At 37.3% G+C, this 15,978-nt stretch overlaps 1 protein-coding gene and 1 long non-coding RNA gene across 2 annotated transcripts; one reads left to right on the top strand and one right to left on the bottom strand.

Moving 5' to 3' along the window:
• Positions 1-1,485: 1,485 nt before the first annotated feature.
• On the bottom strand, positions 1,486-2,545 carry LOC145090082 (uncharacterized). Its single transcript, XM_079028429.1, has 5 exons — positions 2,399-2,545; positions 2,070-2,295; positions 1,822-1,915; positions 1,617-1,744; positions 1,486-1,541 (listed from the first exon to the last, which is right to left on the bottom strand). The coding sequence occupies exons 1-5, from the start codon at positions 2,543-2,545 to the stop codon at positions 1,486-1,488; spliced, it is 651 nt and encodes a 216-aa protein (XP_078884555.1).
• Positions 2,546-5,253: 2,708 nt separating this feature from the next.
• LOC145090808 (uncharacterized) lies at positions 5,254-6,534 on the top strand. The gene is made up of 3 exons (XR_013701764.1): positions 5,254-5,779; positions 5,896-5,986; positions 6,097-6,534. It is a non-coding gene; the product is annotated as an uncharacterized LOC145090808 (long non-coding RNA).
• Positions 6,535-15,978: the final 9,444 nt, after the last annotated feature.

A 15,978-nucleotide genomic window follows, 5' to 3' on the forward strand; every position in this document is an offset into this window, starting at 1 on the left:
AACACCAAACGCTGTAAGCACAAAGCTTAGTGAGTTCCCCAAAATATCACACATAACACATATTAGCCACTCGAGGCTATAACTCTGTGGGTCCGTGGACCCTACTCTGTGAACCCTCTGGTTCTATCTCTGTGAACCTTCCGGTTCCAACTCTATAAACATGCACAGCATAAATCACATAGAAATAATGCAGTACAACACATAACATACATATAGCATACAAATACTCTGTCACATAACTCCGATTACCTACTCAAGGTAAACTATAGTGAGAAGACTCACCTCGCGTATCTCGATAACTCGCAAATCCCGGAAATCACTCGTGCTCGATCCCCCGAGCTATAATCCTCTTATAACACAATATATTTCTAATTAACACTTTCACAACTAAGGTTGACTAACCCTATCAAGTCAACATTGTTCAACTCTGGTCAATGGTCAACGGTCAACTTTGATCGGACTCGGCGAGTGCACTAGAGCGACTCGGCGAGTCTATACGTGTTCACTGACTCCCTCGGATCCTCTCTTGACACGTCGAGTACTTCCCTAACTCGACGAGTTCCACCTGGCATGAATCGCGGGGCCACCACGACTCAACTCGCCGAGTCTCAAGAACAACTCGGCGAGTTCCGGCTTGACTCAGCCCCCTATTGACTCTCCCTGACTCACTGGGTCATCCCCCAACCCGGCGAGTCTACTCGCTGAACAATTTACGTGAAACCCCAACCCTACTCACCGAGTCTCAAAAACAACTCGGCGAGTTCATGCCATGCACAAACTCTATTGACCTTCTGAGGTCAGATCTGCTTCCCCAACCCATAGATCTGGCCTTCCCAAGCATGAATGTCACGTAAAGTTCGAAACTTGATGCTTGTATAACCCCCACAAGGCATCAAAAGGAGATTTGGTCCCAAAAATGACAACCTAGGTCCAATAACTCCATAATAACCCAAAAAGCTCCAAGGGTTAGGGTCTCTGGACCTCTTTGAGTCCAGATCCAAGGCACAAACTCGAAGAGGGACCATTTGCTTCACATAATCACTCTCCAAAGGGGTTAGAAAACCCTAACTCTAAAGATCAACCCTAAAACTGAAGGAGGTTCGAACTATTACCTCAAAATGAAGCCTCTGGACTCTGGATCTGCTGGAATCTCACCTCCTCCTTGCTCTTGCCACCTTCTTCTTGCTAAACAAGGAATACAAAGGCCCAAAAGTGACTTCCTCTCTCCCAAAATGATTTTAGCTCTCTTAGGGTTCTCTCAAGGGACTGGTAGCCGCAATGGGAGACTATAAGTGCCCTTAAATAGGCTCCAAACCCGGGGAATTAGGATTTCATTAAACAGCGTGGACTCGCCGAGTCCAGACGCGAACCCGTGCCCATAGCCGCGATCATACTCGACGAGTTTGGGCTCCAACTCGCCGAGTCTCCTCACAAATCACCAAAAATATAAGAATGAATAATACATGGGGAATTCGGGCTGTTATATCATTGTTTACAAAAAAACCTACTAACATCAAAGTAGGTAGATGTAAAAGGACGACCTGCAAAAGTATAATTTATCATTTAATTACAAAATATTTAATTGTTTAAAATGGTTGTTAAATATAATTACAAACCATTAATAAACTTCACTTTGGCAAATTGAACAATAACAACAATTGGAGCAAAGGTGTTATTGTTGACAAGAAAATCATGCATATAGTAAGCATTATGACTCCACAAAGTTACCTTAAGCTTAGTATCCCTGAAAAAATAAAAATATAATGTAGATAATTTAAAAGAAAATATATTATATTATATCTTTCTAATAATGGTGGATACTCTATATCTTGAAGATGCATGAGCATCTTGTGTTTTGATCTATCCTGTTCCGAGGTGTCAATACGCCCATATTCAAAAACGTGTCCAATAATATCTACAAAAGCAACAAAACATATGCTTAAGTTAATAAAAATTATGAATTTATAATAAAAAGAAAGAAAGCACGATGCTATATAAGATAATAAATTAATATTAAAAAAACAAACCAATATAGTTTCACTCTAGGATGTTGTTAGAAAGAATAGTACTGAAGTCAACAAAAGGAAAGCCATGTGGAGAACCATAAAAGTTTTCACACTCTTTCACAGTTGTATAGGGATTTAAAGTAAGTTTGCTGTCCGGATCACCAAAATTAAAGCTTAAAGTATTTGGTGCAACATTAAGTTTCCTGATGTATAATGAAGGATCCTCTTTTAAATAACGCGTAAATCTAGAAAACCATTTCTTCAGACAAGATGCATGAATTTTCCTTCCCTAAAAAATAATTAATTAACAAAAATTAAAATTTTATTGGTTACAAATATCAATAATCAATAATATTTTATAAAAACAACAATTGAATATATTCATGTTATACCTCCTCATGCATCAGAATAGTTTCAATCGAGTACGTGTCATTTGCATCAAATTTTGACTTTTGAGTCCAAAGACATATGATGAGAACCTTAATTGTGAAATCTTCCTTGATTGAGTCAATATCCTTTATTGGAGTAATATCTTCCATTGTACCTTGAAAATTGAAAAAAAACAAAAGAAATACGATTAATAGTTTATAAATAGTTTATAAAATACATACTGATTATGGGTTGTTTCTTATTCATAGGTTGTATGGATAATGTTAATGGGTAGTTTTTATTCATAGGTTGTATGCATCCTCCATAATAAATGAAGATAAATTTTGCCACTTGTCAATCTCTTATTAATTTTGAGACTTGTCATTTTGTAGTATTTTTAGAATAAATAATATCCACATGTCATTTTATGGATTTTTTCAAATTTTAAAATTAAAAAATCATATAATACTTATACTTATATATGTAAAGTATTTATTGTAATAAATGTGACAATAAATTGAAATGAATATGTTTTTCCTTCTTTATTATTTTGAAATTTTATTTTCAAAAATATTTAATGTTACACTTTAATATTTAATATTTTTTATAATCAACCCGTGTAATACACGGGGTTAACACCTAGTATTGAATATGAGCATATCGGTGAACACAGGAATAATATCAAACAGGGTTAACATGTTATAAACAGAGAGAGGTAAACATGTATGTTATTAATCAAATAACTCACCTGGATGATAATGCAGTCAAAAACTAAAAAGAGAGAAAACATAGAGTAAACAATGTAGTCTCCTTACCCGATGAATAAATACTGATATATGCGTAGTTGTCACACGAAGGTAAACATGTATGTAAAAGTGTATGTATATTCGATTGATATTTGATTGCTGATTTATTGGGATTGAAATATGATTTGCTGATTTCTTGCAGAATTATATGGTATAATTAAAAATTCAAACTTGAAATATCCAGTTTCCTGATTTAAAATACCGATTAATGAAATATTCTTATTCTAATTCTAATTTGAAATATACTATGAAGGGCAAATGTGGAAATTCAGTTATAGAAAATAAGCGGGAAAAACAAAGACGGAGGGGCTAAGGAGGTGACACGTGGCATTTTATGTACTGTTTTATTAGAAGTTAGATACGCTTGGGTCTTTTAGTAACAATTCCATATACATATAAGGTATATTTAGTTATTTTATAGACTATATATATTTTATAAAAGCTATAGTGACATCTCATGTAATTAATTATAAATTAAGCTCTGTACACGTATGTATCTACTTACATAAGAATTTAAAAATTATAAGATTATTTCCATTGTTAAAATTCACTTTATCCGGCTTGGATACTTACATAACCAATATTAAAATCATATTGAAGTAATAGTTTAAGGTTTGACGATTAATAAATCTGAAAACGTCTGCTTTTTCAACTTTTATAAATATTTTTATTAAAAATATTTTGAATATTAAATTAAATATTAGGCTATAGCCTGAGTTCAAAAATGCTTTTGGAAATCTCACTTGAGGTGTGCACGTCCCTCAATGGATAGAAACGGTTTTGACAGTTTTTAAGAAATCAATATTATACTGGTTTTGAATTCTTAAAATGGTCGTATCCTTTGCATACGAATTCCGTTTTTTTAATCTTTATAGATTCTAAAATCAGGGAAACATATACTACGAGGACACGGATAAGCAGACATACAAATATATGGATAAAGTTATCTGCCAAGGTTGTACTTAATAACGTCAGATACGGATAAACGGATAACCAACAAGTATATTTGATAAGCGTACATGTAGAAGTGTGTGATACTTGTTTAAATAGTTGATAAAACTTAGGGTAGTGTACATAAGCACATGTATGAGCCTAAGATACAAGTTCTAAAACTTGTATAATTATATATATACACCTATATATTTTTGTGTACGTATGAGGTATATTGAAACTACCAAGCTGATAATTGTCTATACAGTCATTATACATTTGCATTCGGAATGTATATGTTATTTTTATTAGTTGTATTAGTTTAACAACATAACGTACGTAAATATTTATGTTTAAAACGATTTTGTTTACTTATAACATATAAGTATTTAAACAAATATTTCACAAGCTAGAAATGTGTTTACATAAAATAATGATAATTGTTGTGTATTTTGTAAGATAAATATTACTTAGTACACGTACTACCATGTACAGACGAGGGTCAGACATGAAACACCGGAGGGTATGATCATTTTAGAATTTAAGTCGTGCTGAAATCCAACAATCATACGCGTTCCTTCAAACCAGATTTCGCGTACTGTATGAAGTAGAGTAGTAAATAATATTTTTGTATGATTTATACCCCCCCCCCCCCCCCCCCCCCCCGAAAATATGTAAAAGTGGGGCCGTAACACTCACCCTTGAAGCGTGCGTTCGAGTTGTTTGAATTCGGATTCTTTTGAGTACTTGTCATGTGAAACCGTAAATACACCATTGTTGAAGTTTAAAATACTCTCGGGACCGTTTCGTAACAAATATAAACTATTGGGGGTTGTTTGGTAATATAATTAACCAAAATTGGACAGATTTGGTTAAAGCAATTCAAGGGAGTGACTGGAATGGTTTAATCTTTGAGTCTTGGATTGGTATTGTTAAGAAATCTCCATGGGAGGGGCTGTTTTAAATAAAACACACCAAAGTTTGTGGAATGTACTCATTTAAGTGAGGGTGTATTTTGCTCATTTTATAAATACAAAACGATTTTAGGGCTTTTATAAAAGGAAATGTCATGGAGGGACTGTTTTTGTTTAGAAGACTAAACTATGGAAAATTAGGGCTTTTAAACCTTTTTTTTTGATCGGGTAAGGAGAAGAACGCTACGAACGAAAGCAAGCGATGAGGATGGTGATGGCGATGGCGACTGAAAGGTTCACGAGGGGCTCACAGATGACACAACGATTCGTCGATCGATTGCAAAGTGGTGGCTGTCTCCGGGGTTCGACTTGAGCGAAGCCACGCAGGTGCGAAGAAGTAGCGGGGCTGCGTTCTTGCTTCTCCGTCGATAGGGTGCGAAGGAAAAAAGGGCATCTTCGGGGTTGACGAAGCCGAAGGAAAAGAAAGAGGGGAAGCAGCGAGGATTTAGGTCCGACGATTTCTCCCTGGCTCGTGCGTCTTGTAGCCGACAGAAGTCAAGGAGGTTACATCTCCGGAGCTTGGTTCATCGGAGAGGCGAGATGTCCGAAAGAAGGTAGAAAAGGGCGAAAGCATCGTGCTTAGTCAGCGAGGAAAAAGAGAGCAACCGACGCCGACAGGTCTTCATCTCTGATTTGGGTCGATCTCTTCGCTTGATCAGAAAGGAAAGACGAAGGCATCAACTATCAATAACAGGTAAGGGTTTCTACTTTTTTTTTTATTGTTCTTGACAAAATTGATTTAATGAACTGGGATGTTTGATAGGGAAAATGAACTAGATTCAGATTTTTTTTTATTGTTTCATTTGGCAGAAATTTTGAAGAAGAGAAAGAAATTTTTTTCCTTTTGTGTTCATGTATCTTGGTGAATACGAAGAAGCAGGCAGGAACCAGAAATATATAGGTGTTTGCGTGTTAGAATTTTTAACATTGTACATGTTTTGTTTGAGTGATTAGTAGGTGGAGTGCTGTAAGGGAAAGAAAACATAAACGTGTGTTCTTGTTGCTTGACAGGAAGAAGATGAAAGGACAATTGTTTTTGAGTTTGGCTGCAGCTTCAAATTTGAAAGGGAAACGCATTTTCTTTTCCTTTTGAGTGTCTAAGAGGGTGTTTGGATAAATGCATTTTTAGCTTAATTAGCTTATTGCTTATTGTGGTGGGAATAAGCATTTTTTTTAAAATGTGTTTGAATTAGTTTATTGCGGTGGGAATAAACAATAAGCAATAAGCATTTGAAGTGTTTGGCAAACAAGACAGCTTATATGAGTAAAATGACTAATAAGCAATAAGCAATAAGCATTACCCCCTTGCTTATTAAAATTAGCTTATTTAGCTTATTCCCACCGCAATAAGCTAATTTTTTAAGCATCCTATCCAAACACTTAAATTAGCTTATTGTGGTGAAAATAAGCAATAAGCAATAAGCTGTCATTTTTTTCCCTATCCAAACACCCTCTAATTGTTTCAAAGTATTACTTATAAGTAATTTTGCTTTATTTATTTATTTATTTATTAGTAATTTGGCTTTATTTATTTATTTGTATTTGGTAGATTAAATAGATGTATTTGTGTACCAATGTTTCTTTTATTATATTTCCCATGAATTCATTTCTATTCTGATGTGTATTTAGTTATCTCATAGAAAAAAAAAAATTTACACATAACATGTATACATACACCTTTTATTAATTTGATATATACATATGGAGGATATTCATACAAATTGACAATGGAGTTGCCAAGACACTAACCATTCCAAGTATCGGTCCTTAAACTTCATACATGATTGTTATATATACATATGTATACGTTTGGGTCTATTGGTAACAATTTCATATACATATAATGTATATTTACTTATTTTATAGATTATATACATTTTATAAAAGTGATAGTGACAACTCATGTAATTAGTTATATATTATGCTCTGTACACGAATGTATCTAGTTACACAAGAATTTAAAAATTATAAGATTATTTCCATTGTAAAAATTCACTTTATCCTGCTTGGATACTTATATTTTTCCAGAATACATAACCAATATTAAAATCATGTCGAAGTAATAGCTTAAGGATTCACGATTAATAAATTTGAAAACGTCTGATTTTTCAACTTTTATGAATATTTTTATTAAAAATATTTCGAATATTAAATTAAATATTAGGCTATATCCTAAGTCCAAAAATGCTTTTGGAAATCTCATTTGAGGTGTGCAAGTCCCTCAACGGGTAAAAACGGTTTTGACGGTTTTTAAGAAATCAGTATTATACTGGTTTTGTATTCTTAAAATGTCCGTATCCATTGCATACGAATTCCATTTTTGACAATCTTTATAGATTCTGAAATCAGGTAAACATATACTACGAGACTATACTGTTTGTATTGCTTAAAAGTGCTTAATACAAAATTTCAGTTTTTCAGACGCATTCCTATGGTTGTAGTTTGAGCTGTTTGATTGGTTTGCCAAATTATATATTTGGAAGTAAGATACGATCTGGTATCTTATAATACTTAAAATAACTCATTTATTTTACATTAGATGCAGTAAAACTCAATGAGTCAAATTATCACGATATTCACGGTGAAATGGTCGACTATAATTTTTGTACTAAATTTCGAGATGTCACATTACCTCCTCGTTAAAGGAAATTTCAATCCAAAATAGTGATTGTACTCATAGTACACAGGGCTTCGATAAATAGTAATGTATTTTCGTGGTACATGATCCCTACCTGGTCCTTCTATATTCGCTTTTGGCATATATGTCGTATATAATCAAAATCGAACTGACGATCGAATAAGTGATTCTACCTTACCTCAAATTGTTGAATGTTACGATCCCATCACAGTCTAATAACGCTTCTAACAAGCCATGGTCACCACCCATGGTCTTACCACATTTGAACCATCTTAACCCCAATGATCCTTAGTCGAACCCGCATACGACTGAATTCCAATCAAGTGTTTGGGTCATGCTTCGAACCCCAACACCTTTGTTAGGTGTGTCAAACCCAACAAATAAAGGGGTACGATATACTCCAAAAGAATCCCACTATATTGCACTAAAAGGTAGTACAAGGCAAGCAGGGTCGATCCACAGAGACACAGGATAATTAGTCTATACCTCTTTGCACAAGGCACTATGGTCACCAACAGTAAAAAGGGGGGGGGGGGGTTAGAGTGCAATGACTAAACAAAAAAAATTAAAAACACACGCAATCAGCTAAATGAGTGAATTAGATTCAGATTTTGTAAGGACTCCAACTTCATGTATGACAACTTAGCAGTGTGACTTAAAGATGACACAATATTCGTTCAATTCTATCTAAGTTGGTACTTGAAAGTGCTAATAAGCTCTAACACTTCCCATTCACCACATTAATTAACCAAAACAAGCTCTTTGATTAACCCTAACCTTATTAACCTAATCTAAACAAGCTCTTAGAATTAGATTATAAGATTGCATGAAGCTTTATGTGAATATTCCTAACAACACCCAATACTCCTCATAAGCTCGGGAGTGTAAAAGTGTATGAATAAGATTTACACTAAATTCATTCAATAGAGATCAATTTAATGCTTGTTACTTGTTCAATTTCACAAAACAATTACGGATTTTGTAAAAGAGATAACTTGAATGACCTAACCCTAATTCAAATGGCCAATAAGAATCACAATTAGAATCAAACATTCGATTGAAGCAAAATCAAATTCATTAGATAGAAGTCAAGAACAAACATCATGTCATATGATTGAAGTCACTACCAAGAAGTCAAAACATGAAATTGGAGAAACTAGGGTTGTAGCCAAACATGGCTAGAACAAGATCACAAGAATAAAAGATGGAAATAATGTGCAATTACAACTTACAAATAAGAGAAATATTGTTTCCAAATGATAAATGATCAAATCCTTGCAAAAACCTTTGAAATCCCCTCTCCCAATGTGCTCTGATATGTTGTGTCTTCCCCAAAATGGCCCAATTTTCCGTAATATGAAAAATAGAAAAACCGCCAAAAGTTAGTTTTCTTGGGCCGAACACGGCCCGTGTTCAACATAAGGCAAAAAGGGACACGGCCCGTGTTCAGCTTGGTCAACAACTTTCATTTTTGGTCAACACGGCCCGTGTTGATTTTGCAGTGTAAATCCAACACGGCCCGCGTACCCTTCTGACTCCGACTCCCAACTTGATTTTTTTCAACTTTTTCGTTCTTCGCCCGATCATCCCGAAATCTTTACCAATGCTTCCTGGCACCTCCCAAAGCGCATTACAAGCTCCTTTTTACTTGAAAAAGACATGAAAGTGTGCAAATAAGGTTTTTCTAGAGACTAACATGAATATGATGAAATGCAAGAATAGGGAAAGAACAATTATGCTAAATAGATGCATGAAATGGGACTAAAAGGTGTGCAAAAAGGTGCATAAATTGCACCTAACAACCTTCCTTAACAAAAATAGGCAACGAGGCTCTAACACACCCTCAACCTGGACCCATCCATAAACATGCTATACGTCACACAGAAGACGCCGTCTAGCTGTTGGAAGTTTCCTGAACTCCAAGTTACACAACTTGAATCTAGACGGCCACTCAGGTCGTCTCTCCTCCTGATCGGAATGTGAAACTTTCCCTAGTTCCACACCCGAATCAATTTCCGAAAAGTCTGATCGATTCTCCCTCACTTGGATTCTTCGAAGCTCTCATATCCCACGAAACTTGATGGATTCCCAACCCATGTTATCTTCATATACATGAACTGACTATGACCTGTGCTTACCAATACTAGCTGATCTCAATGACCGAACAACTCTTGAAATCTGGAAGAATACTCCTCAAAATCTTAGCAAGTCTGATAATCCCAATCACCTCCTAGGATAACGCACCAAATCCTTAAGTCCTTTATCCTGGTGATTAAAATCATAACCCTTGTACTGAGCTGGCGAATCTTCACCCAACTTCCCATCCTCAAAGAATATCTGAATTCTAACCATCTACCACCCATACGATAATAAAATTCCCCCGGCACTTCCAATGACCAAACAACTCATGCAACTTCCACCACCATCTTCTTGCTACCGCTCCTTACCTAGCAACGGTAGTGATTGAACCCAAAGGTTCTTCCATGGACAACTGCCGATCATACTAGAAGAAATGTTAATACCATTAAACTCTAACTTCATTGGAGAACTGACAAACCAATCCGACCATAGACCTCCCAAACGATACCTATGAATTGATCCCATCAACGAATCGGAACATTAACCGGACAAACTGAAACCTGCTCAGCAAGATACAACTCACTAATGACTCTTGGCATGCAAATTGGCATATAACAATTCTTGATGATATAACCTAGACAATAACAGAGAACCAAACCATAGAAGATGCTTACCCAACCAATACAAAATTCCAGAGTAATATAAATTCTGATAATAATCAAGAAGAAGGCAAGATAACATACCCGCAATAGCATTTGATGGAACCTTGGCCTCTCCTAAGTGATACTACCGCCCTCGACTGCTCACAGCCAAGGCTCCTGCCCTACCCTCATGACTATCATAGATCCATAAAGTAACCGGAGCAGGTGCACTCACTGCTCCACCCCTTAACATCGGACAATCGGCCTTCTTGTGGCCCGCTTGATTGCAGCGAAAACATAACGGGCTTACCCCTTGAGGACAATCCTGACTGACATGGCGAACGCTTCCACACTTGTAGTAGCTCATTCTCCTAGAACGACAAACCCCATCCTACTATTTCATGCACGTGCTGCACTGACCCCAACCTTGTTGGCCTCTCAATCGTTGAACTAAATCTTGGGTCTCTTCGTTGGACCCCTAACTGCCTGCATATGCTCTGGCTCCCTCTTCCCCAAGTGCTCTAAATTGATCTCCTGCTCCTGGGTTGCCCCGACCATCTCATTATTCGTCTAAATATCCAAGGTCCCAAACCCTAAACCCATCGACCAATATATCAGTGACACACCCAATGATATCAGGTAACTCCTCACGGAAGGCTCGCAAAACATATGTGGCAATCCAATCATGGGATCGCACCTCCTGAAAACATGTTGCATAACCCACCTCCGATCCCAAATGACAAGAACTAACAATAGGATCCTCCTTCCTGAAGGATTTTAGGGATCCACAAGCTTTGGGTTCCAAATGAGCTCCCAACTGCCCTGCTACAATCTTGGCCTGAAAAGGCCTGAAACGACTATCCAAAAGCTCCAAAATCCCTTCCTTGACTGGACCAAAGATCACAGGTGTGCATTCTAAAATATCGCAGGTAATCTCCGATGAGATGAACTCCCGCATGCGCTCATCGATCGGCTCAGTACTGTCACACCCCGAAAACCGAAGGCGGAAACATTTCCGAGGTTGACTCCACGTTGAGTATCAAATCCAATGCACATAGTAAGTAAAGCAAACAACCATTACATTACATATATAAAAGTTTACATTTGTTTATAAAGTAAGTTGTACAAGTGATACATATTATATATATGAACAAAATAAGACTTGTCTTCTGCACACTCCGTCTTCGCCAAAAGGAATCATTAGGTACCTGTCTAATGCGGACATGAGAATACAAGCGGTTTGAAAATCAGCATAACGCTGGTGAGTTCATAAACGGTTTTGTTTTGTGAAAAATGTACAAGTTCCTTTCCGTTTCTGAAAATGTTACACACCAAGAAAATCCCATATTTTCTTAAAAGTTGATTATTGAATCCCAAAATGTAATGTAAAGATGTACACTGAAAACATGTTTACCCTTGTGAAATGTAAAGTTTAGTTATCTGGTTTGTTACACTTTTCTGGTTATGTACAAATGTTCCCCAGGAAAATCCCACATTTTCCTGAATGTTGGTTATCAACTGTGAAAGATGTATTAGTTTTAACACATATATAAAACTAATATTTACAAAGTAAATTAATTACTTTATTCATTATTACTATTAAGTAAATCTCTGTTATCCTAATTGTGAGTTCCATAACCATACAATAGACTAGATATGGCAATAAGTAGTCCACATCACCTTATGACTTTTGTCACCCTTGAACCATTTCGGTTCAGCTGTAGCTAGCAGCCAGGTGCGGTGTAGTCAGCCCCGTATAGAACTATACACTCAAGTCACGCTCCCTATCTAAGAGATTCTGGTTACAAATTATGTCCTCCACTCGTGTATCTCTGTGGAGTGTTCACCGAGGACGTGTCTCCAATTATATAGGATTAACAAATTTACTAGTAATAATACAATAATCCTCCACTCGCGTATCTCCATGGAGTGTTTCTGAGGACAAAACGGTGTACTAAATTTTATGTTCAAGGTTCAAATGTCATGCTTTTAACTGATATAATGTGAAAAACCATTTGTGAAAATATAAAATACAACATTTTATAACATGTTTCACAAATAATATGTTTACGTGTTTTGCATGTTCAAACGGTTATCTGTTATGACTATTAGTGTTAAAAGCATATATAATATGAAACACAACACATATAAAACAGTTTTGAGTACAAGTATTCCTTGTACTTTGCTTGTATTCCCCCCTGAAAACAGTGAAAAACATTGAAAAAGGGTAGGGGTATGAACTCACCAGACGAGAAAACGCGACTGTTTGGATGCTAAACGTTGGTTCAGGGCTTGATTACACGTGAGGTTCCTATGTAATATGAAATGGTATACAAATGTATCTAATTAGACTTTAAAACACTAATTAGATATGATAATACACTCCAATGAGCGAAAACACTTCAAATTAAGTGTTTGGAGTGACCCGGGTGGCATTTATGGACATGTATGGCTTAGGAATGGAGTTTACTCTTCAAGAGTAAATTCTTAGAAGAGTTTACGACCCTAAGACCATAATCACATGAGTTCACGGCCATGAACTCATGGTGGGTAGGTTTTATGGTGCTAAATGGTTCAATAACACTTGGGAAGGGTTTGTATGATTTTATCTCAGGTATGGAAGTGGATTAAATCACCAAGAACACCATCAAAGGGAGTTTACAGCCCTAAAAATGGATTTTACAACCATAAGCTCCTATACCCTTCTTAAATGGATTATTTAATGGCCTTAGACTAATCACTTGTGATTCAAATAATTTTTACAAGCCTTAGGATGAATTTTGGGCACCATTTGACCTAGGTGTATGAGTTTACGGCCCTGGAACTTATTCTTGGGGAGTTACGGCCGTAAAATCTCAAATGAAGAGTTTTTATTATGTTTAAGGTCCCCAAATTGATTTTGGTTGGTTCTAGGATTTATTCCAAGGCTAATGGTGTGTTTACATGACTTCTAAACACTTGAAAATGAGTTTACTCTCCATGGATGATGAGTTTACGGCCCAAGCATGTTCTTGGGCAGTAAAATCATGTTTAATCCTCAAAAATCATGTTTAATGTGTTCTAAGTCCAGAATGGTAGGCCATATAGTCGTATCTAAGTCCCAAAGTTGGTTTGGAGGGGTTTTAAGGCATAAAAACCCACTTTATTTGAGTTTACGGACCAAGCATGTTCCAGGGCCGTAAACTCATGAAGATGGTCCTTTTCCAAAGTTTAAACACGAATTTGAAGGTTAATGAGGCTATACTATGAGTTAAGGAAGTTACCTTAAAGATTTGAAGCCTTAAATCAATGTTTTTGGACTTAGATCTTTGGTTGAGGAGAGAGGTTAGAGAGAGAGTAGTGAGAGAGGGAAAAAGCTTCAAATGGAAGCTTAAACCTCTTTAAGTAGTGTTCAAGATTTGGACACAGTGAAATTCTACTCGATACCGACGTTATACGGGGCTTTTGGTCACACCCGATCAAGTTGCCGTAACCAGATATGGTTAATTCTAAAAATTTTCCGATTACTAGAATGGGGTGTTAAAATGAGTTCTAAATGCGTTGGGACACCCATTAAGTCATAATAATAATCTCAAATTAATGACTTAATTTAATTGCGTAAACAGAAACGAAATTGAAAACGACGAATAGATTATCGAAATGGGTTACGAAAAGGATTACAAATAATGGTACGAACTTCGGGTTGTTACATTATCCCCCCGTTAGAGGGAATTTCGTCCCGAATTCAGAATTAAGATACAAATCATGGATCTGGAAAGAGATGTGGATACTTCTGTTTCATCGATTCTTCACGCTCCCAAGTGAATTCCGGTCCCCGCTTGGCATTCCAGCGAACCTTCACTATCGGGATGCGGCTTTGCTTTGTACATCTGACCTCTCAATCCATGATTTCGATTGGTTCTTCCACGAAGTTGAGGTTTTAATTGATCTCGATCTCGTCTAAAGGAATCACTAGGGTTTCATCGGATAAGCACTTCTTGAGATTTGAAACATGGAAGACAGGATGGATGTTACTGAGTTCGTGAGGTAATCGAAGTTTATAGGCTACCGGACCGATCCTGGCGAGGATCTCGAAGGGTCCAATGTACCTTGGATTAAGTTTCCCACGCTTTCCAAAGCGTACCATGCCTTTCCAGGGCGAGACCTTCAACAGGACATGGTCTCCAACCTGGAACTCCAGAGGTTTTTGACGATTATCTGCGTAACTCTTTTGGCGATCTCGTGAAGCTTTCAATCGTTCTCGGATTTTGATGATCTTCTCGGTGGTTTCGCGGATGATTTCAGGACCAGTGAGAGCACTGTGAGGGACTCGACTCTTGGCTAGCTGCGTGTCCCCTACCTCGGCCCAGCACAGAGGGGATCTGCACTTACGACCATAGAGGGCTTCAAACGGGGCAGCCTTGATGCTGGTGTGGTAACTGTTGTTGTATGAGAACTCAATCAAGGGCAGATTTGTGTCCCATGACTTTCCGAAATCAATGACACACACTCTAAGCATGTCCTCCAGGGTTTGGATAGTTCTCTCACTCTGTCCATCAGTCTGAGGATGATAAGCCGTGCTCATGTCTAGTTTGGTTCCAATAGCCTTCTGAAGAAACTGCCAGAATCTGGAGGTAAACCTGCTATCTCGATCAGAGATAATGGACGCAGGTACAGCGTGCAGTCGGACTACCTCTTAGATATAAATTCGCGTGAGTCTTTCCATCTTGAATGATTCTTTGATAGGAATGAAGTGAGCGGACTTTGTTAAACGATCGACAATTACCCAAATGGTGTCGTACCCACTCGGACACTTGGGTAAATTGGTGATAAAATCCATGGTAATCATCTCTCATTTCCATTCGGGTATCTCGGGCTGCTGGAGCAGGCCCGAGGGTTTCTGGTACTCGACTTTCACCTTGGCGCAAGTCAGACACTTGCCCACGAATGTAGTTATCTCAGCTTTCATGTTTGGCCACCAGTATTGCTTCTTAAGATCCAAGTACATCTTATCCGAACCTGGGTGAACAGAGTATTTGGTCTTATGTGCTTCCTCCATGAGAATCTCCCTGAATCCTCCGGACTTTGGGATCCAGATTCGGTCCATGAAACAGTAGACTCCGTCACCTCTGATCTCAAGTTTCTTATCCATTCCCCTCAAGGCTTCGATTGACACGTTCTCGGGTTTGAGGGCTTCTAACTGGGCTTCTCGGATTTGCATGGATAAGTGGGAATGGATAGTTATTGTCAGAGTCTTCACTTTTCTGCTTGAACTCTCTTTTCGGCTAAGGGCATCTGCTACCACATTGGCCTTGCTGGGATGGTAACGGATTTCACACTCATAATCGCTGAGTAGTTCTACCCATCGTCGTTGCCTCATGTTCAAGTCTTTATGATCAAAGATATGCTGCAGGCTCTTATTGTCTGTGAAGATCGTACACTTGGTTCCGTAAAGATAATGTCTCCAAATCTTCAGTGAAAAGATTACGACTCCTAACTCCAAGTCGTGCGTGGTATAGTTGACCTCGTGTGCTTTCATCTGTCTAGAGGCATAAT

The sequence above is a fragment of the Lactuca serriola genome, chromosome 2, assembly GCF_051521515.1.
Source record: "Lactuca serriola cultivar US96UC23 chromosome 2, Lser_US96UC23_V15, whole genome shotgun sequence".
Taxonomy (NCBI): Eukaryota; Viridiplantae; Streptophyta; class Magnoliopsida; order Asterales; family Asteraceae; genus Lactuca; species Lactuca serriola.